Consider the following 22,094-nt stretch of genomic DNA (forward strand, 5'->3'; position numbering starts at 1 on the left):
GATACAGCGATGGGGGGCAGCGATTGGTGGTTTGGGTGGGGAGGGCTGGCTGAGCGAGCTAGCTGGTGCGACGAGGGGGGTGGCGAACTTCCCGGGAGAAGGGGTTTTCCCGGGAGAAGGGGCTTTTTCCGCGAGAAAGAGCTGCCGCCGCCGAGTGCTTAGACTCCAGGCAGCGGCCGGCTCCACTCGCCCCGCTCGGAAAGTAACGTTATTTATTTATTTGCTTGCGTTCAGCCTCTTGGGTTGGACCCAATAGACACCCCCTTGGACTTCGGGAGCCCGCCTCCGACCTCTCCAGCCTCCACCCTGCCCGTGCAGGCGGCTCCCCGGAATACACGCACATGCACCCCCGGCACCCCCTCCCCGCGCCCCGACCCGGGCAGGGGGTGGGCCCTCACCCGGGCGCTAAAAAGTCCCCCTAGGCGGGAGCAGGGGAGGGCAGAGGGGCGGGGGAGGCTCCAGCGCTCTCCGCTCTCGTTTCAAAGCGCGCTCTCCCTTCCAGGTTGGGTCGGACCTGAACCTCTAAAAGCGGAACCGCCTCCCGCCCTCTAGCCAGCAGCCCGCTCGGAGCTGAGTCGCCGGCGGCGGTAGCGGCGGACGGACCGGGGAGTTTCCTCTCGCATTGGATGGAGCTGAACTTTGGGCGGCCAGAGCAGCGCGGCCGTCCGGGAATCGCTGCGTGCTGAGCTCCCTCGGCGAGACCCAGCGGCAGTTCTGGATTTTCGGGGGGGCGGGGACCAGCTGCGCGCCGGCACCATGTTCTTGGCGACCCTGTACTTCGTACTGCCGCTTCTGGGTAAGTCGAGGCCGCCGCTAGCTTTCTTATCCGCTGAGTCTTCTTGGAGAGTACTAGAGGCAGCCCCCCAGTACCCCCTCCCCCCCCCAAAAAAAAAATTGCGGCGCGGGCGCGGTCGGTGTGGGACCGCGAAGTTTCGTTTTGGGGAAGGGGATCCTGAATCCTCAGCACCCCGGGCTGGGGGGTGGGGCAGGGGTGGCGCGGCACTTGCCCGCAGCTTTTCTTCTTTGGTTTTTGTTTCCTACGTTTTTAATGACCTAGCCGGGCGGGAAATTAAAGCGTCCGAGCCCTCCAGCCCCAAGCCCGACGCCCCTTGCAAGTCCCGGGGAGCTTGCGGAGGCGCGGGGGGGCAGGTGAGGTGTGGGCGAGCACCGGGCCAGGAGAGCAAACTTGGAAGGGAAAACTTTTCCCGGAATAGCATCTCGGTGCTCCCCGCCGGGCGGGCCGGGTATCAGGGCTCACCCTCTCCGCGTGCAACGCCCAGCCCGCCGCCGTTCTCCCCTGCCGAAAGCCCCCGGGCTTCAGTCGGGCCGGGCCGAGAGAGTGGCTGGAGCCGGGAACTGCGGGAGGGCAGCCCTGGAGGCCGAGCAGCCGCTGAGGCTGGTCGGTCCCGGGGCGGCAGGGCCTGCACGCGCGGTGGGCAGCGTTGGCTCGCGGGCAAACCGGAAAAAGCCCGCAAAGCCTCGGGGCGCCCCGGGGGTTGGGTAGGGGGAGACTAGCGGCAGGAGGTGCCCGGGCGGGAAGATGGACCCCCCAGGCGTAGGGGGGCGGACGCGCTCCGGGAGCCGGGAGCCGCAGAAGGCTGCTCCTGCGCGCGTCCTCCCCCACGGCTGGCGCACCGCGCCCCAGCCCAGCCGCACTCACGCTCCCTCCCCTCCCCCCCACAAGACGTGCTCCTGTCGGCCGAGGTCAGCGGCGGGGACCGCCTGGACTGCGTGAAAGCCAGCGATCAGTGCTTGAAAGAGCAGAGCTGCAGCACCAAGTACCGCACGCTCAGGCAGTGCGTGGCGGGCAAGGAGACCAACTTCAGCTTGACATCGGGCCTGGAGGCCAAGGACGAGTGCCGCAGCGCCATGGAGGCCCTCAAACAGAAGTCGCTTTATAACTGCCGCTGCAAGCGGGGTATGAAGAAGGAGAAGAACTGTCTGCGCATCTACTGGAGCATGTACCAGAGCCTGCAGGGTACGCGACCGTCTTCTTTTCCCCCTCCCCCAGCCCCTGAAGGCAGGCGGGTCCCTAGGCCCGGGGTCCAGCTGACCTCATCCTCCACTCACTTCTCCCCAGCTGCAGAATGAGGACCTTTCATTGGCCCCCAGGGACGTGGGCAGCTGGTGTTTGCTGCCGGTCTGGTTGTTGGAAAACCCGTGAGGGGGTGAAGGGACATCCCAGGGACCCCGCTGACCTCTTTGAAACTTGGTCGGAACATCGGAGTAGGAATCCGTTAAAGGCCTGGCTTCCCAGGATGATCCAAAGGCTTCCACTGCATCTTGCCTGGATTTCCCCCCTCTCTTCTTTCCTTCTATCCATACTGACATAAGATAAAGAATTGAGAATGAAAGGTCCAGTGGAATCTATTCTATCTTTACCCCCCTCAAACCTAATCAAAGGCAGATGTGGGGAAAAAAATTTTGTCATCTTAGATTAGCTGAGTCTTAAACCAGCTGGTGTAGTTCAGCCTTGGTTAGTGCAGAAGTGGCTCAGAGAGGGCAAGGTCTACTTGTCATAGCCATCCATTACAGGGGCAGTTTTTTGGTCCTTGTGTGCCAGAGGTGGGTCACGTTTGTAAATCTGACTCAAACATTCAGTGCATTCATTCTCCACTGAGTCTGAGGCTCAAAGTTTGTAATACACAGATTTGACCTCTCAGCTGCCACTTCCTCCAGAACCTACTAACGAAAACCTGTTTCAGAGACGTAGTGTTTAATAGCCAGGGTACCTGCTTTCTGACTGCATGGCATTTTTTGGGAGTAAGAAAAAGGGCCAGCTTTGTTCTTCTATTGGCTCCTGGAGGCAAGCTGGGCTTGTGACGTCACTGGTTCCTTCCTCTCTGATTTCATTCCTTTGCAAAGAGTGGGAGAGTTTTCTGGCAAGATCAGGCTGGGTTGCTCTCCAATGTTTTCATGGCACTATGGGGAGAGCCAGGACAACAGAGGCAGAGGGAATGAAGAGAAATAACCAGAGCCAAATAGAGGCATTTGAAATCTTTGAAAGTTTCAGCATCTTTTTGTTACACAATCATAACATAATTAGAATTCAGATTCAGTAACGAAAACTGACTGAAATATATCTGTTTTCCAGATCTGAGTCCAATCTTTCTGTTGTTTTTAGGAAATGATCTGCTTGAAGATTCCCCGTATGAACCAGTTAACAGCAGATTGTCTGATATATTCCGGGTAGTCCCATTCATACCAGGTAAGCAGATTTATACTTCCACTCTGATGCCTTCGCCTGCTTGAAATCTATTGGCTTACATTCTCTTTGGCTCTCAAGTAGTGTATAAGTAGATAGTTGAATGGCACAGTGTTTCTGGGAAATTAGAAATAGGATGATGATAATGAAGAGGCAGAATGCCTAGAGATGATTGTATGACTTGAAAGTAATTCTAAATGAAGTAATGTTGTGTGGTGGTTTGAGAGAGGTTGGAAGGAGGTGACTTTGTTGAATTTTTTTTTTCCACGTTAAAATATGATTGGCCAACTCTTGCAAAGGGAGTGCCACTTCTGTCTGTAGGTGGCAATCGTATTCCCTTCTTGCTTCATACTGTACACAGTGCCTCCCTGGAAATGGGACATGTTTAAATGGTGCCACTTTACTTTACGAGACGCCTGAAGATAATCTTAGATTGTTGAAGAATTTTGGTTGGACTCACTTGTCTGCCTTTGATTTAAAAGATTAAGCTCAACCATTTGTTAGCCGTTTTTTGTTTTGTTTCTGATTTTTCCTGAGCAAGTGTGTACATACACAGGAGAATGTATTACTGACCTTTCAAAAGTGGTCTCAATTCCCATAGTCTGTTTTGTCTCTCTTTGCAAATCTACATGTGGTTTGGAAGTGACCTTAGTTTTCGAATTAAGTTTTTCATAACATCTGCATTCAGACAACCCCATAAATAATGAGTAAGGCAGTGATTTCCCTTAATGACATAGAGATTCCAGACTGATGTTGACTTTTTTTGTTTACAGTTAAGACTTTTTCTCAAGTATATATAGCCATCACAAATTGTATGTTTCTTGGTTAACCATGGTGGTTCACGTTGAATTTGTTTCTGTGAGATATGGTGGTTTGGTACTGGTGAGAGTGTTCTGGTGTTCTAAATGTTCTATGTTTTCCTGCAGAAAGACATAGAACCAAGGAAGTATGTAAATACTGAAATTATGTGTGGGTGTATTATACACACATTCATTCATTCATTCATTCACGGACATCCATTCTACATACATTCTCGCCTTTGGGATTTTGGCAATGAGCCAGACAGATGTCATATCTGCCCTCGTGAATCTTAGAGGCAGGCAGCAATTGACATTTATTAAGCTCTTATTATGTTCCAGGTACTGTTTAAGATCTCTTCATCATTAACTTATGTAGTCATCATCAAGTGCATCCTAGATATTGTTATTTCCATTTTAGAGATGAGATGATTGAGGCCGGGTGAACTTAGGAAACCAGCCCAAGATCACAGAGCTCCTAATTGGTGGAACGAGAATTTAAACCTATATTTGTTTGCAAGACTTTGTAACATCTGCCCCTTGCTACTCAGAATGTGGTTCTCAGACCAGCAGCTCGGACATCACCTGGGAGTTTGTTAGAAGTGTGGAATCTCAGGTTCCATCCCAGAGCTACTGAATGAGAATTCGCATTTTAAGAAGATCCCTGGGCTGGGTGCTTCGTATGCACATGAAGCTTGAGAAGCACTCCTCTGTATTATGCTTTTGGTTCAGAGGAAGAGTGTGTGTGTGTGTGTGTGTGTGTGTGTGTGTGTGTGTGTGGTCTGTTTCAAGATAAAATATAAGGGGGCAAGTTTAGTATCAGAGGTGTTCATATATTATCCTGAATAATGCTGATAACTTCTACCGCAAATCCCTATTAATGCTGTCTGTCCCTTTGGCCCAGCCAGGACAGTGGCTGAAGGCAGTGAAGCGGGGATGCACAGACAAGAGTGTATGACCCTCTGAGCGCTCATGGGAGCAGGTCAGTAGGAACTAGGATGGGGTGCCAGAAACCAACCTGGCTTTCCTGGCACCGTGAGGGGCAATGCCTCTTGCTGGCTGCCTGCTCCATGGAAGCATTACTCCTCAGTCTTTGTACTGATGCCTGGAAGGATACGAACCTCCCCAGGGACAGTGGGAGTGAGGAAGTAGGTAAGGAGGAAGGTTCATTTGGGTTTTAATTTCAAAACTGTTATGAGCTATAGGGCTGCAATAGACTCATTTCCCCCTCTCTGGGTCTCTCTTTTCTTGGTATAATGAGGTCATTGGAGTAAGAATCTCCAGTCCTAACGGCCCATGATTCTGAGGGAAGATTGAGGACACCTTCAGAATCCCTCATCTGTGCTCCTACATTTGCTCTTTTCAGTCCTTGCATTCATTCTCCACTGAAAGTGACTTGGTCATTCTCCGATACCACTGACTTGTCTGGATTTCTTTGACGAGTGTCAGAAATTCTTCCGCACGGACCAAGTCCCCCTCATTCATTTGTTTGGATCCCTCTCTCAAACCGGTGTCTTTTCATAGCAAATATGATCCTCGGTTTGTGAGACCCAGCCTGCCGAGGTCTCAGAAGCCATAATGAATTACTCAGAGCCAGGAAGGTCTTGTCTAGAGCTACATTTCGTATCTCAAGGGCGTTGAATTTAGGTTCCAGCTGTAATGAGCTTTGACCTCTGACAGTGACTGTGTTCCTTAAGTGGGTATAGGAAAGCCTTAAGTGGGTATAGGAAAGGCTCTCAAATGGAGCCTTGAGAGGTTTTAAGTCACTGAGTAATGCATATTATCCCGTTTGGCATTTGTAGGACGGAGAGGGACAGAGGTTCAGGGTGATGAGTGTGGCGGTTGATGAGAATCTCTCTGTCTTGAGAGTCTCTGAGGTAACCAGGACAGCAGGGCCTTTGCCTTTTACAGATAGGGTAGTAATCTGAGTTTCCATATTTGAATTTCTCTGCCCAAGGGGAAGAGGATGTTTATCCACATACACTAAGTGTGAGCTGAATCCTCTCACCGAACAAGACATGTTTGACGTTCTTGGGTTTCCATTTTTTTGGACTCTTCAAACCCACAGCCACCTTTGCCATTGTTTACTTGATCACCAGTTAAAAGGCCATATGGAGGTATTATCCATGGCAGGAACAAGGAAGGGAACAAGAATAAGGTAGAATCTAAAAACTGTCATCTGAGGCCTGAGCTACAGAAGGGAAATAAAGCAGCCTCGTCTGGGGAGAATTGCAGTGGGAGGTCGGAGGGATTACTCTCCTGGAAACGCAATAGCGGAAGCAGAAGCGTCGGCCTCTAAGGCGCTTTGAAGGGCTCTAGGAAGTGCCTTTTCTGTGCGCGGATGCTGGTGCGGTTTTTAGGGGCCTTACCAGGCAGTGGGCTAGAGGACACAACGGAAAAAGTGAGCCAGTGCACGAGGACGTTGGAGGAGAGGAGAGAACAAGGAAAGTGTCTTGGGAGCCAAGAGGGCAGAGCTCTGTGGGCGCTCAGAGGCTCAGAGGATGGACCTATCAGGTGGTGTTTCACATCTGTGTCTCTCAGCCACAACTCTGCCCTTTAACCTCCATTCTGCCTCACCTTTTCTTCTTCACAAACGTTCAAGAAGCAGCAAGAAATAGTGATTTGAAAGGAAGATGAGCCTGTCTGCAATGTTTTTGGACTCTCTGGAGGGCGAGAGCAAAGAAGGAGAAATTTGGAAAGTGTGATGGGTGCAGAGAAAAGCCTGAAGATGGAGGATCAGAGGGAGAATGTAAGGCCCTCTGTGGCAGCGAGAGATTAAAAAAAGGGCTCCAATGTTTAAAAGTATTGATTGGGAGGTTAGATTTTTGTAGAGAAGAATCAAGAAATGCCAGACCTTCCTCAAATGTAATCAAAGTTGATGGTATTGTAAACAAGAGTCAAGTGGAGAGATCATGGGGAAAGAGTGATGCTGGGATTTTTTTTTTTTTAACATCTTTATTGGTCCTGATGCTGGGATTTGAACATCTAAATCTGATTTAGTGAACGACAAAGTTCTAGGTCTCTGGCTTTGCCACCATTTCCCTGCCAAGTCCCAGGAGTGGCTTAGACCTTCCCAGGAAGCCTTAGGATCTTGAGATCGGTCCCCAAGTAATTGGAAATGGCTTTGCCCGGAATCAGATGCCCCTAAACTCTCTTTTGAGTCTGTCCCCTTTTTGAATGATGCTATCAATAATGAGCCATGTTTAGCATTTCTGTTTTAATGTACCATCATATATGTGTAACTGTTAAACAAAAACTTTCTTAAAATGTTTGTATGTTGAAGGAGAGCCTTATAAGATCATCTGCTGTCTTGTCAAATCATGATAAGAGAGAAGGGCTGGTAAATACCAGCTGCTAGGGGTATATGGTGGCCCTCTCCTTTCCACTCAGCTCTCTAATCATGTTGTCACTATATTTGAGAACTCCTGTAAGTTCTTTTTTATCTATCCTGGCCTATGGTAAATTCCTTTGTAGGCTAGCTTGGCCCTGCCCTTCCTCTCTAAGCCACATCACCTCTCCGGTCAAGCTCACTGAGCAATCCATTCCCAGATATTTCATGTGCGTTCACTTTCCCATGCCTTGACACTTGGCTTTGCCTTTGTTGGGGAGGTTTCTATTAGTTCTTCAAGACCAAGATCAGGTTTCATCTCTGAGGGCCATGCTGGAATTCCCCCAGACAGGCACTTCCACTCAGGACTCTCTCTTGCTGCAATTCACTCTTGCCTTTATGATAGCTGTTAATCACAGACCATCGAGAGGACTTATTTATGTGTCTGTCTTTCCCACTGGAAAGTCGGGGATTTGCTTGTAATGGCGGGTGTTCGCTCAGCACCGAGCATCTTTCCTGGTTCTGAGCAGGCGTCTCATTAACCATGAGTGGTTGAATATCAGAGAAAGGACGTAGAGATCGTCTAATCCTCTGCTTTCACAGAACTGAAGTTCAAAGAGGGGAAGCAATTTGGCCAGGGCCACACTGCTTGAGGGTCACCTCCAGAACCTTCACTTGGCACTACCTTTGGGGAGATCAGTGCCAGCCTCTTTCTCTTCTGCATACTCTCTGGACAAACCTCATCCATCTCTGGGACCTCAGCTACCATGTACAACGATGACTCAGAGCCTCCCCTCCTACGCCATCCTCTCCTGAGCTCTACACCAGCATTTCCAGCTGAATCCTGGATGATTCCATCTGGATGTATCTCAGTTCCTTCAAAGTCAGCACATCCAAAAAGGATCTCATCATCCCTCCCCTTTTCTCCTTACATCCTTCTCTTCCTGAGTCTCCTGTCTTATGTAATGGCATCATCTGCCTAACTCATAAGCTTTGGAATCATCTCCAGCATCTCCTCTACCCTCCTCACTCCTTCCACGGGACCCATCGCTAAGTCCTGCTGAAATTGCCTGCTGTCTTTTGGATTGCTCTTCTCTCTCCATTCCCTTAATCTACCCACCTTATCTTTTACTTGAACTTCGCATTGGCCTTCTTACTGACCCCACCCTTGTGTCTAGTCTCTCCCAGTCCAACCTGGCCACCCATTGCCAGATATTACCTTAACACCTTGGTGGCTTCCAGGAATGATCTGGTTTCAGTCTCCCTCTCTTCATAGATTCTTCTATTAATCAACCTTCTATCTCACCCCAGCGACCCCATGTCTGAACAACCCAGGTTGACCAGTTGCTGTCCCACCAGTGCTCTGGGCAGCTTCACGCCTCTTCATCTTTGTACGCGATGGTGAAAGAACATGTGCTCTGGAATTCCACTCACCTGGGTGCGTCCCCAGCTCTGCCGCTTACTTTGTCTTGGGCAGGTCATTTGATCTCATTGTACCTCAGACTTCTTGGATGTAAGTTGAGATGATGATAATGCCTTGCTTACAGGTTCTTGGGAATTAAAAAGGCGACATGTAGAATGCTTTGCTTAGTGCCTGAACTATAATTGGTTCTCAATAAATCTCAGTATTTTTTTTTTTTTTTTTTTTTTTGCGGTACGCGGGCCTCTCACTGTTGTGGCCTCCCCCGTTGCGGAGCACAGGCTCCGGACGCGCAGGCTCAGCGGCCATGGCTCACGGGCCCAGCCGCTCTGCGGCATGTGGGATCTTCCCGGACCAGGGCACGAACCCGTGTCCCCTGCATCGGCAGGCGGACTCTCAACCACTGCGCCACCGGGGAAGCCCAAATCTCAGTCATTTTTAATGCTGTACCAAGGCCGTGTTAGCTGTTGGCTTACTCCTGACTCCAAGAGTGGGACTCTTTTTCCGCAGACCGTATTCCCGGGTCAGGGAACAAGGATCCCATGTCTTGAAAAGGATAGCAACCCCAAGCTTTCAGGAAGGATGCTCATAAACTAGCTTGGACAAGAAATAAGAAATCTATCCAGTATATAAAGGGCCCTGGAGGAAGCCCTATCTCTTAATAACCCAGTTTGAGTCTTAAATCCCCTTTGGGGAAGGTCTTCCTTTTTCCTGCTCTGAATCCCCCTGTTCCTCTGGGGCCCTATCCTTCCTTAAGCTCTTTGGTCGGAGGTGAGTCTGCTGCAGCTGGCTATCACCCGGGGTGGGAGCCCTTCCTGTGCTTAAGGATTCTTGTGATCAGCCTACCCTTCTCAGCTTGACTGATTCCCATTCTTCTAACCTCTCCCCATAAATCTTCTTTGCAACGCCCCTCATAGCAGGGAGAATTACTGCTCCCTGAGAAGGGCATGCCTTAAAACTGGGAGAGGCTTCCGTCTCCACAGGCTCTGCTAAGTACACTTACATTTCACTTTCACACACCACTACTTTTGGCTTTTATCCTCTCGTTCTCCAGCCCCTCAGCGACCCATTTTTATTGTACAACAATAAGAAATTACAAACAGATAGAAAAGGAAAGCAAATTTAAACCACTCATAGTCTCTGCTCTCAAAGATAACCACTGTGAACATTTGATACAAGCCTTTTCAGATTTTTTTCCTATATATGTGTGTGTGTGTGTGTGTGTGTGTGTGTATATATTTATCTTTTTTTTTTCCTTTTTTACAAAAATGGAGTTGTAGTCTACACATGCTTTCTTATTACCTGCCTTATGACCTGAGGAATCTGTGTCTTCTTGTGTTACTGGCCACTTCCTAAAGGCAAATTTTATTATTTAGATTAACTGTCAACCTCAAGAAGTTTCTTGAGTAAAGCATCAGGTCATTCCACTGTCTAGATACTTCTGGCAAAGGCCGGAATGTTCCAGTGCAGGCTGTGAACTTAGAGACAGTGGAATGTTTTGCATAGAGTTACTGTAGGTCCTGTTACCAGAAGAGGGGAGATAAAACATCAGTGAGTGACAGGTAATTGCATGAACTGAAGATTATTACAAGGTGCAAAATTATTTATAGCCAATATGTCTGTCTTCATTCCTTTTCTTTAGTCCTCTGAAGTATTTCTTTGTGCCATCTCTTAATTTTTCTGCTGTCAAAGCTCATTCTTTCCAAAGGATGTCCATTTTTGTTCTTTGGGATACAGTGGCGAATTCTCTAGAGAAGTTACTGGGATTGTTTGGTCCAAAGAGCACTGGTCCAGGAGTCAGGAGACTGTGTTCTGCTTCCAGCTTTACCTCTCACTAGCTGGTGACCTTGGGCAAGTGTCTACCCTTCCTTAGAGACATCTCCTCCTTTTGTAAAATGAGGGCAGAGGATGAGGATGACCTGTAACACATTTTCCTTTTTTCTCTAAGGGCTTGCATAGTGAATCTTGTATTATTCTGCGACTTACAGTTTTTCTTTCTAGTCTTTTCTTCATGCTAGAGAAACTCATCATCTTGCCATATATATTTTTCATATTAATAACATTTATAAAGTATGATTTATTCAATATGTACCTTACTTTGAACCAGAATGTATTTAAAGCATCTCATTTGAATACATGGAAGAAGGTAAAATAAGAAATAAGAAGAGAAAATAAGGAAAAGGGGAAAATGATAGTAGGAGAGAGGAAAGGAAGCCAGGAGTGAGTTCAGAAGACAAAATGCATGTCATAAGATTATATTTAAACAAATTAAATTATCAGAAGTACTGTGTGAAAACAAAGGGGTAAATAAAATCCCTGGATTGTAGGTGCCGTAGGACTTTTGGAGGTCATTCTAGTCCAATCCCCTTATTTTACTGATAAGAAAACTGAGAGTTCCATAAATTTCTAGGACAGTAATACATAAATTGTCTAGGACAGTGATGACAAGTAAAATTAGGTATGTGTTTGTTTTTAAATGGATATTTGAAACTCTCCATCTCCTGGCATTTCCCTACCTCCTTTAAAATTGTCCTTCACCTGCCCCTCGGCCCCTTTTAGGATACCAGACTTTGTTCACACAGTTAGAGTGAGAAGCACAGCCTTCGACTTTAGTTAAGCAGGTGGCTGTCCATTGTTTCGGAATTGTTTCAGAACAAGGATTATTTAATAGGTCTCTGTTTGGTAACAGGAGCCAGTGGCCAGAATGTTGATTTTCATATCTTTTGGCCCCCTTCAGAATTGTCTGCAAGGAAAACTGAGAAATTATTTGTCGCTTTACACCCTCTCAGCCTTCAGATTAAAAAAAAAATTAATCTTTTGTCTGGAATTTTTTGTTAAAGAAGCTAACCGCTTCCCGTAATTTAGAGACTCAACTAGCTGGGTCAGTGATGAGATCGAATGGGTAATTTGCATAAGGGGCTAATTTATTATGTCCCCTGGGCATTTCTTTCATCTCTCTTCCCATTCTAATTAATGTTCTAAGAGGGTCTATCACCATATCAGAAATTAGGGGTGAAAGCAGCCACTGTTAACCTTTATTCTTATGATTTTTTATCTTCTTTGATCTTTTAACCATTTTCTTTTCATAGCCAGGGATTTGCACAGATCGGGCTGGGGAAAGCATGGAGAGGAGATTTTAGGGGTATGCTCTTTTCTGATCTTTCTTCAAATAGTAGGCTGTTGTAAAAATAAAAATGACTCAGGATAGCTCTCTACCCACAGAGGGATTTGTAAAACACACAGAAGGGTACGGTCATGGTACAGAATTGTTTCTGAATTTGAGCCCTCTAGAACATCTATATAAACATGTATATACACATGCACAGATATATATGTATATATCTGCCTGTTCATGTGTGTGTATATTTATAGTGTGTGTGACTGTGGATGTCTGTATTATTAAACATTTTGCCTCAAAAAGATCTTCCTTGACACGTGTTTCAGTTGGTTCTGGCTGTGACAAAGGCAGCTACGGGTGAGAGAGTGTGACACAGCTGAGGAAAGGCAAGAGAACAAGCAATTTCTTCGAAAATCAATTGCAATTTACTCCTACTAAATTGGCCCTCGGTCCGCCCTGTCCAAGCATTAGCATATGACAGACTTTTAATCATTTGGTCAAATGGCCTATTTTTGGTCAAACCACAGTTGCCTCTGGGACTCTGCCCGTAGTCCTAGAGCTGTGTTATCTCCAGACCTGCAGTCTCTTTAAAGACGAGGTAAGTGTGGGGAGAGGAGTTCCCTGGGGAGCCCCTGAGTGCCCTGCACGGGCTGGGCTGCCTGTTCAAGGCCATTATTTCCTTTTGGTCCCCAACCATGCTAAAAGGTAGGTATAATGATCTCTGATTTTTGAGAGGGAAACCTGAGATCAGAGAGGTTGATTAATTTTCTCAGTGCCACACAGCCAGTAAGTGGAAGAGTTAAGTTTCGAATCTTATCTCTGCATCTCCAAAGCCTGTGCTCTTTCTACTGTTATGTGATGAAATTTTAAGTACCAACCTGATCCTTTATTAAGGAGGAACTGTCTAGATCCTACTCTACCTCCTTAATTCCCAGTTTCCCTTCCTCTGTCTTCCACCTTAAAACACTATTTGACAAAAAAACCTTTAAAGTTGAAATATAAGCCAGTATCTGTTATTTTAATATTTAGCCTTGCATTCCGATCAGTTCTTAATTGACAAGCAAAATCCAGAACATGCACGCTATTAAAACCATGCCTGCGGAACTGCAGAAATATTAACCAGAGAAGAGATTTCTGGATTGTATCTTTTTTCATTTCAGTGTGAGATGGAAGGTTTCTAAAGTAGAGCAGAATGCCTAGGGCCATTTTTTTTTTTGTCATGTTGTCATATAAATAGCATTACACAGTGGTAAAGAAAGGAATACACACTTTAGTCCCACTTTAAGGTGACCTAATATGTTATTCATTTGTCTTCCGTCACGCTGGTACTACTTTCCTTTACGTCCCTCCTAATGGTCTAAGAAACACCGTGCCAACTGTGATTTCTGTTGCCTTTTGTACATGATTGTTTTGTGTACAGTTAATTATGTATGAAAATAGGTATTGATTGCATTCTTTGTAGGAATAGGCCAGCAGGTTTCTTAAAGCCCATGTTTATGAAATGTTCCATTGATCCCTGTTAGTATGCGTTTCAAATACACTCTTTATAAGAAGATACCAGGAGATTGGAGAATTCTGGAGAGTCCTTGATGGAACCATTGTATTCTTGTTTGCTTAGGAATGGCAAGTGGCATTTGAATGGGAGAAGGAGTGAACAGGCCGGAACTCTAAATGTTCTCCCAATTGAAAATGGTTACCCTCCCCACGAGACCTTAAAAGAAATAAAAATAGTCATTACAACAGCGGTGAGAGGCAATGAGCTAGGTGTTTTACGTGCAATAACTTGTGTCAACCTTGTTTAGTAGAAGGTGTTCTTAGCCCCACTCGTAGATAGGAAACTGAGATCCAAGTAAGGAGCTGGCCTGAGGGCACACGCCTAAGAATGGGTAGAGCCACATTCTCACCCAGGAAGTCTGGCTCCAGAACCCATGCTGCAGTGTCCATTTGCATGCATATAAGCAGAGAGATGATCCCTGAAAGTCAAGAGCACAAACTGCATGAAGAAGTCTTAGACGCTTTGTGCTGAGTTATATATGTGTGTATGTGTATGATATACACATATGTAATATACATTATATATAAAATAAGTATAATATAATGAAGAGAAGAATTGGTCAGTTTCTGTGATATCTCTTATCTCTCAGTATTTTGGTGTGATGGAATGGCATTTCTGCCAAATTCATTCATCACGTATTTATTGAGAACTTACTATGAGCCTAGTGAGAGGCCTTAGGTGATTCAGAGGTAAATAGGACCCTGCCATTGCCTTTTAAGAATTCTCTTGTTTGTTTTAGGTATAAAACAAATAAGTTTTGTTGCAAAGTGGTAGGTGAATGAATAAAACTCCATACAAGGCTCAGATGTAGCCCTAAGACGGGAGTAACTGACTAGATGGAGTTATGGGTCAGAGAGGGCTTGCTGAAGGGGACTCTGAACTGGGCTTTGAGGAGTAGATAGGAGTTTGATAAGGAGGGGTGGTTGGGGAGGGCATTCTAGGCAGCGGCAACAGCATGGGCAAAGGCACTGAGTGTCCAGGGTGCTGTAATAAGCTGCTTTCTATGGCAGGGGCCCTCGGTATGAGCAGTGGTGGGAGACGAGCTGGGCAGAGAGGCAGGTGTGCCACGCTTAGGGGCTTGGCCTTTGTCTCAGAAGAACCAGGGAAGGATGATGGCTAATGAAACTCAGCATTGTTGGGAGTTTTATGTCGAATCATATGAAATTGCCGTTTTTGTAGGTAATAGTGGTAGAATAGCACACATTTCATATGGCTCAACTTTATACAGATTTGTGTCATAAAAGCACACACAGGGGTCTGCTTCCAGACTAGAGAAAGACATAGGTCTGCTGTTAGGATTAGTAACTCCTCACCTCAGAAGGTACCTGTTTGCCTCAGCTTCTGATGGCTTCTCTCTCTCACACCTTCTCCTTGGGGGGAAAAGATGCACAAGGCACCCAGTGCACACAGCTCCCCATTTGGGGCCCAGGGTCGGCAGAGGAGCAGCAGTCAGTGAGGCCGCCTGGGCCTCACAGGGTGGTCCTGGGAAGGGACTGAGGCACATGGAGAGCAGGTGACAACAGAGCAGAGAGGTGCCGGCAGGAGTGAGTGCGGGAAGCAGGGGGGTCTGCAGCCAGCTCATGAAAAGTCTTCATGCTTAGAGGCATCTTGGCTTGTAACAGGAGAAAGGGTGTCATTGCAAATTGTTCAGTGGGGCCCCTTAGACACTGAGTGACCTAGCTGGTGAAAGGAGGCAGCCTGGAGGTCAGTGGGAATGTGGACAGTCTTGGACCCCCCAGAGGAATGGCTCCCCATCTGCCTTCTGCAAAGCCCCAGTCCCAACCCCAGGGCTGCCCTCTAGCCTGGAATCAGGATGGGCTTCTGCTTTCTGATCTGGGGACAGTGGTCAGGCATGGGCGTTTGGATCTCCAGGCCAGAGCTGTCCTCTTGGCTGGGAGAGATGGCCCTGACCTACCTGTCTGTGGTCCGCCTGTTGGGAGGACTCGATGTATGGCTTGTTTCTTTTCTATGTACTATTTTATTCTTCTGGCTCCCTAGTCCTGGGTCTCGCTTGGCAGTTTTCTTTTTCTCTTTTTTCTTTTTTTTTGCGGTATGCGGGCCTCTCAGTGTTGTGGCCTCTCCCGTTGAGGAGCGCAGGCTCCGGACGCGCAGGCTCAGCGGCCATGGCTCACGGGCCCAGCCGCTCCGCGGCACGTGGGATCCTCCCGGACCTGGTCACGAACCCGCGTCCCCTGCATCGGCAGGCGGACTCTCAACCACTGCGCCACCGGGGAAGCCCTCACTTGGCAGTTTTCTGCACTACATTCTCGACTTGCTTCAGAACATTTCACAAGAGACCGTCTGAATAAAAACGCAAAGATTCTAAATGCAGGGAGGTGTCTTAATTGAAAGAGATGCCCACTAACCCCAGGGCAAGCCGGGTGAGAGAAGGATGAGGTAGGAGGGCCTTTGGGCCTGCAGCCAGTAATTACCACAGCTCACAGAGCAGTTCCGAAGAAGTAAGCAAACCCTCTCTGTCCTTCTTGGAGCCCAGGGTGTGTTTATGACATTGTTTTAATGATACTGTTGGGGTGGGAAAGGGGAGAGGTGATGCTACTGCCGGTTTCCTGTAAGAACACACCCAGAGCTCGGCAGCTCTATCCTCAAGAGCCACCAGGCAGACTGTCTGTATTCATTCCAGAGATTGGGGTGGGGCTGGAGAGGGACAGGGGGTGAGGGCCCAATGATGCTAGGAAATTATGAAATGCAGAATAGCAGCGGTAAAGAGTAGGGTTTTGGGGTTAAACACACCCAGATTTGAGTTCCACATTCCAGCACTTACTAGCTGTGGGACCCTGGGTTAATAGAGACTCTGCCTGTAAATGGGGATAATAATAGTATCCAATTCATAAGGTTATTGGTGGTAACACTTAGGAAGAGCACTGGAAAGTGCTTGGGAAATGGTAGGCGAATGCCGGTTGCTTCCTTTTATATGCACCCTAACTCCCTTCTCCCTCCTCTCCCAATTAATTAGCATGAAACAGCAATACTAGATTGAGTGGATGTAGGTTTTTTCTGCTCTGAAAGAAAAAAAAGACAGCAATAGCCATACTGGAAATGATGATCACCAATTCAGTTCAGTCCAAAACATCAATTATCTTCTCTAAAAATAACAGTAGTCACATTCTCTGAGAACCTACTCTGCGCCTGGCACTGTGCTAGTTGTTGGGGGGATGGTGAAACCAGAAAGAGGGTGCAGAGCACAGGGAGTGCCAAGGAGGGAGTGGGAAAAGGAGCAAAAAGGGAACTAGGATGCAGGAAAGAAAAGAAAGCTCTGGAAGGAGGTGGCCGAGACTGGGGTGCAGGGCTTTGGGGAGCGGACTCCAGGTGAGCCAAGGCACTCGTTGGCAGGAAACCCAGCACAGAAAATTAACATTAGATATGCTAGCCCTGTGTTGAGCGGCTGCTAGCATGGTGAAAACCTAGTGTGTCTTTTTCCTGATCATTCTCAAGAATGTTTAAAAAAACGTAATGTTTGCAAACAAAGTAGAAACAGTTGAAGCATTGTTTTCTATTAGCAGTATAAGGTTCACTGGCTATGGGTATTTTTTCATTCTTGTCTTCCAAATTGTAATTTTAAAAGATGAGGCATTTCATATTCAAGAGTTTCCTTTGTCTGAAATAAATTATTCATTTCTACCCACTTTCAGAAACAATGAACATAATACTTAATGCATCACAATTAAGTGGGTGTAGCTTCATATAAAATTATGGTCTGTGCATTTTGGTGGCAAACGGAGCAGTGTATCCTATATCTTGTCAACATTTGTTCCTCATAAGCAAAACATAAAGAAGGAGAGACTCAGAAATGTGTTTTCTTTCCTCTAATGGTGGAGGAGGGGTAACTTTAGACCCAAGCAGCCTTGTTTTTGACATTCCACAGCTGTTGGGGGCTATGTCACTGGGCAGAGAACGTGAACTTACTGCTACTATATTGTGCATGGGGTCAGGTGAGGGTCAGAATTCTTGAGCACTACCCATTCATCTCAGTCCCCTTTGTCTGGGTTTGAGATCCCTCTAGAATCCTCTTTCAGAAGGGCATTGCCTGGAAATGACTTCCTTTTGGATTTAGTGGCAACTGCTTCTTTTTTTTTTTTTTTTTTTGCGGTACGCGGGCCTCTCACTGTTGTGACCTCTCCGGCCGCGGAGCACAGGCTCCGGATGCGCAGGCTCAGCGGCCGTGGCTCACGGGCCCAGCTGCTCCACGGCATGTGGGATCTTCCCGGACCGGGGCACGAACCCGCATCCCCTGCATCGGCAGGCGGACTCTCAACCACTGCGCCACCAGGGAAACACGGCAACTGCTTCTTGAATGCTGGCTGGTTGGTCATGTGTATCTTTTCCGAAGATCCGGCTTTTTGAAATACCTTTTTTGCGTGTGACAAGATTCCTCCTTAGGAAAGTAGGCATTGCCAGCGAGGATTGAGATGTCCATGCAGAGCCTCTTCAGGCTTGAAGGTTTAGCTGTGATGGTCCCCAGGAACTCAAGTTCCCAGCTCTGAGGTCAGAGTCAGAGCTGGCTATGACTGCCAGAGAGCAATTGTGGAAAACATTGCTTGCGAAACGCCTGCTGGCTGCCCAGCAGTAGGATACCAGATGCCTTCACAGATTATTTCATTTAATCCTGCGTGTTGGCCCAGAGTGGCATTGGGGCATTATTTACATCTTATATAAGAGGAAACCCAAACTCAGAGAAGTTGAGTGACATGCCTAAGGCCACACAGCTAGTTTTTGGAAGATGTCGAGTTCAAGCCAGGTTTGTCCAGCTCCTAAGGCCTAGGTCCTTGCGTGCTCTTCTGCTTGTAGCCTTTTTGATTGCTAGGTCAAGAACAAAAGCCACCAAATGCAAGAGGGGCCCTCCGGTACCTCTGGTCTAAGCATGGTTTTGTGTTTGAATAGAAACCATGGCACCTTTTAGGGAGGCTTAGGAAGAATACCCTGGACTTGGTCAGAAATTTTCCCAGACGCTTCCGTGCCCTTGACTCTGGTTTAGTTTGTTACGTACCTGCCTGGGCTGGACTGACTGCGCCTAGCGCACAGGTGCTCACAGCGTCTCTGATTCCACCTGTGTGCCGATGCCGCTCCTCTGGGTTTCCCGCCGAGTCCCTTGCTCTGACCAGTATTTCCCTTGGAGTCTCTGGACTCTGAGTTTGAGGAACCCTCTTTGAGCCTGTGTCCATCCAGCTGCCTGCTGGGTAGTGCCCCCCAAGTGTTTTGAGTTATCCTGGCCGTAACTCAAACATGCTTCATGTTGAACCCACCTTCTCTCTTAAGCCTGGGGAACCAGAAAGAGGCCTGTTTAGAAATTTAGGGAGGTGTTTTTATAGGCTGGGGGGAGTCGTGCTGAAGTGTTTGGAGGCAGCCCTGCATTTGCATCCCGACTTCATCGGTTCATGACTTTGGCAAGTTATTTAACTGCTTTAAGCCTCCATTTCTTGATTTGTCCAGCACGGATGATGTCTACAGCGTCACTGTGAGAACTGGATCTGAGTTGTGAGACATAGTGTTTAAGTAAAAATGAAGGAAGTTCTTACTAAAGAAACAAGAACTCACTCATCAGCCTCAAGACACTGCACTGCCCCGAGGGTGGGCTCGGCGGGCCCTGTGCTCATCCTTCTAGACCTCTCTCAGCGTTGGTGGCTCCTTTCTGCAGCCCTCTTAGTGCATTTGTAGTTGTCACCTTGACATGCCTGGTTCAGCCCCTAAAACCGAGCTGCCGCGCCACGTGGTGTGCGCGAGCCGCAGGCTTCTCTCGCTGTCATCTGCGGTCCTGCCTCACAGCTCCTTGATTTCCCCAAACGTGCCGCAGCCTGGTGGAGCTGATGCAGTAGCACCCTAAGCATAGGGCCAGTCCTGGACTTGTTCCTCCACGCCCTTGCCCTTAATTAAGAGAAAGGGCAGCACACACAGATAGACCTTCCAGGAAGTGCTCTTACGCAGATCCAGCGGCTGCTGGCGTCCTGGGTGCACCTGGGAGACTGGGGGAAGGAGAGTGCTCGTGGGTCACATGCCGGGTGGGTATGCTGGGTGGAATGCAGATTTTTCCTATCAGGAGCAGAACCAAACAGCTTTTTAGATAAGCACTCTGACGTGGGCCAGAAGTGACTGGCAAATATTTACCCTAGATGTAAGACACTCACTAAGTTAAATGTTGTTTAGAAACCCTGAAATAGAAAAATTTACACTCGGGGTTTTATATTTGGTAATTGTAAAAAAAATAAATAAATAAATAAGACCTACTGTTGTTTTTCCTTTCCTCTGAGCTGCCTTTTGTAACAGGGAATGACAGCAGAGCAGTGCTCCCTGGCCTGCCCATTCTGGAACCTTCCCTCTCTCAGTCCACCTTCACCCCTGTGCCCCTCTCATACACATACCCCTCCCCCAACCCCAGTGACTCTGCTTTTCTGCTTGATGTGGACCTGGCACCAACCCGCCTGTCCCTCCTCATGAATCTCCACGTGCCAAGTGTGGGATGCTGGCTTCAGCAGACTTCCCTCCCTACCGGCTTCCAGCTTCTATGGACTGAGGTGTTCAGACTCCTAGAGGGCCAGCACTGGGGGCTTGAGAAATTCTTTGCCCGTGTCAGACACCTGAGTCTGAGTCTCTGAATGTCCCATTAAAGTTACATTCCTTTGCTAGACCCTTCTGTTCCTCTCCGGCAAAGCAGAGTGAATGGGCCAGGCCGCTGGTTCTAACCGCGCATCATTCATTAAGCATTTTGAGCTGTCACGGCCCTGTGGGGGAGGTGTATGATATCCTGACGGCTCTCCTCACAGCCACCCCAGACGTGCTGTCTTGGCTGAAAGTTGATGGGCTACAACGAGCTGGTTTCCTTGGGAGCTTTACGGTTCTGGCCTGCACTGTGGTCTTTGATGCTTTGTCAAGGCTCTTAGGATGACTTCTTCCTTCTGTTTATCAACAAAGTTCTACCAGGTCAACCTTCTGTGGGCTGGACACTGAGCGAGGTCCTGAGGACACGGCATGGGTAAGACAGATGAGGCTCTGAACTCAGGGAGCTTACAGTCCAGTGGAGGAGACATAATGAGTGCAAACAAGTAAGTGGTTTCGATGGCAGTAAGTAATCTGAAGAAGATAAACCAATACGACGGCAAATAGAGGGGAGAGGGAAACCCCACTGCACAGGGACGTCAGGGGGGCATCTCTGAGGAGGTGACTTTGCCCTAAATGACAAAGAACTGCCCATTCTCAGCACTGGCTGAAGGGCGTTGTTAGCAGAGTGCAGAGGCCCCCAGGTGCCCTCTTCACAAACAGGGAGGCCAGTGTGGTGGGAGACTTGTACTTTTTTGCCAGCGATGATCTACTGCTGCTGCTCTGGGCAGGGGGCCAGCAATGGAGGCAAGGCCACCACTGTGCGTCAGGAGGGAACTATGGCGGTGGTGGGGGAGGTCCTCGTGGGGGCACGAGGAGACTTTGGTGCCGTGGTACCTGCTTTTGGTGGGGGGCAGGGGCGCGCCTCCATGCACCTTATGCAGGAAAGCATCCGTGGCTGCATTTTACCACTCTAGAATTCTGCGATGCGAGCAAAGCAGCTGTTGGGGTCAGACACAGAGATTTTGTGTTTGAGCCTTACTGACTTTGTCTTGTTGCCCTTCTGACGTATGTTTTGAAAATGTAATTCTTCAGTGAGAGTTCTCTTTTGGGGATGGGTTCGTGTTTTCTATTGATTGGTTTCTTTCTTAAAAGACAATGCAAAGAAAAGTAATTAGAGAACATTGGAGCTGAAAGAGTCTTTTCTGATCCCCAAGTCCAGGCCCTTGGCTGGGATGGATGGATGGATGGATGGATGGATGGATGGGTGATGGAACTGGAGACTAGAATGGTTGAGGGGCTTGCTCGGGGGCAAACTGGTCCTGGGGCCAAGTCCCACACTCTTTCCTCTCTCGGCTGACATACGCAGTGTGTCCAAGTAAGTCAGGCCTGAAGGATGGGGAGATTGAAGGCATGATGACTCTGTCCCTGCAGGCACCTGACTATCCCTGGAAGAAGAATTCTTAAATAATCGGGTCCCTGTCCTCTTCATCTTGTCCCTCATCTTGTCCCGTTCTCCCCGCAGGAAGGGTGATGGATAGATTCTTAAGCCACTCTGCCTTTTTTTCTGCTCCTCAAACACATCAAGTTCGTTCTGTCTCAGAGCCTTTGCTCTTGCTTCCCCTGTTGTCTGGAATATTCTTCTGCGTCATCTTCGCTTGGCTGACTCCTTGTCATTTTCAACGCGGAGGTCTTCCATAACCACCTAGATAAATCTTTCCCTTCTCCTTCCTTCTTTATCTCATCTCCCTGTTTCATTGTCTGCGTAGGTCTTACCACTGTCCAAAATTATGTTGTTGATTCGCTTGTTTGTCCACTTCTCTCACTAGAATGTTAAGTTGCATAAAAGCAAGGGACCCCATCTGGCTTGTCCTCTTTTCTCTCCCCCATCCTAGGAAGCCACGTAGTAGGCACTTAGCAAATATGTGTTGAATGAATAAATGAGTGAATGAATGTGCAGCCAGCCTAAGCCAGGTAGGTGAAAACAAATTATTAAGTACTTATCTGATGCCCACTTAGGTGGAACAGGACGGAAGTGTACGGAATGGGGCTGGGAGCTTACAATTTTGTTAGAGAGGTCCATCTGTTGGGATTCTTTCTCTTATAAATGTTGGGAAACTCA

General features: G+C 47.8%; 1 protein-coding gene across 2 annotated transcripts in view; it reads left to right on the forward strand.

Annotated features, from left to right (window-relative positions):
• The first annotated feature begins 602 nt into the window (after positions 1-602).
• GFRA1 (GDNF family receptor alpha 1) overlaps positions 603-22,094 on the forward strand; it is a 204,677-nt gene continuing 183,185 nt past the window's right edge. For both annotated transcript variants that reach the window (XM_060033556.1, XM_060033555.1), the window contains exons 1-3: positions 603-796; positions 1,685-1,978; positions 3,125-3,208. In XM_060033556.1, coding sequence (XP_059889539.1) covers positions 757-796; positions 1,685-1,978; positions 3,125-3,208 — 418 coding nt within the window. In that variant the 5' untranslated portion in view covers positions 603-756. The remainder of the gene's footprint in view (positions 797-1,684; positions 1,979-3,124; positions 3,209-22,094) is intronic.

The sequence above is a fragment of the Delphinus delphis genome, chromosome 16, assembly GCF_949987515.2.
Source record: "Delphinus delphis chromosome 16, mDelDel1.2, whole genome shotgun sequence".
Classification (NCBI taxonomy): domain Eukaryota; kingdom Metazoa; phylum Chordata; class Mammalia; order Artiodactyla; family Delphinidae; genus Delphinus; species Delphinus delphis.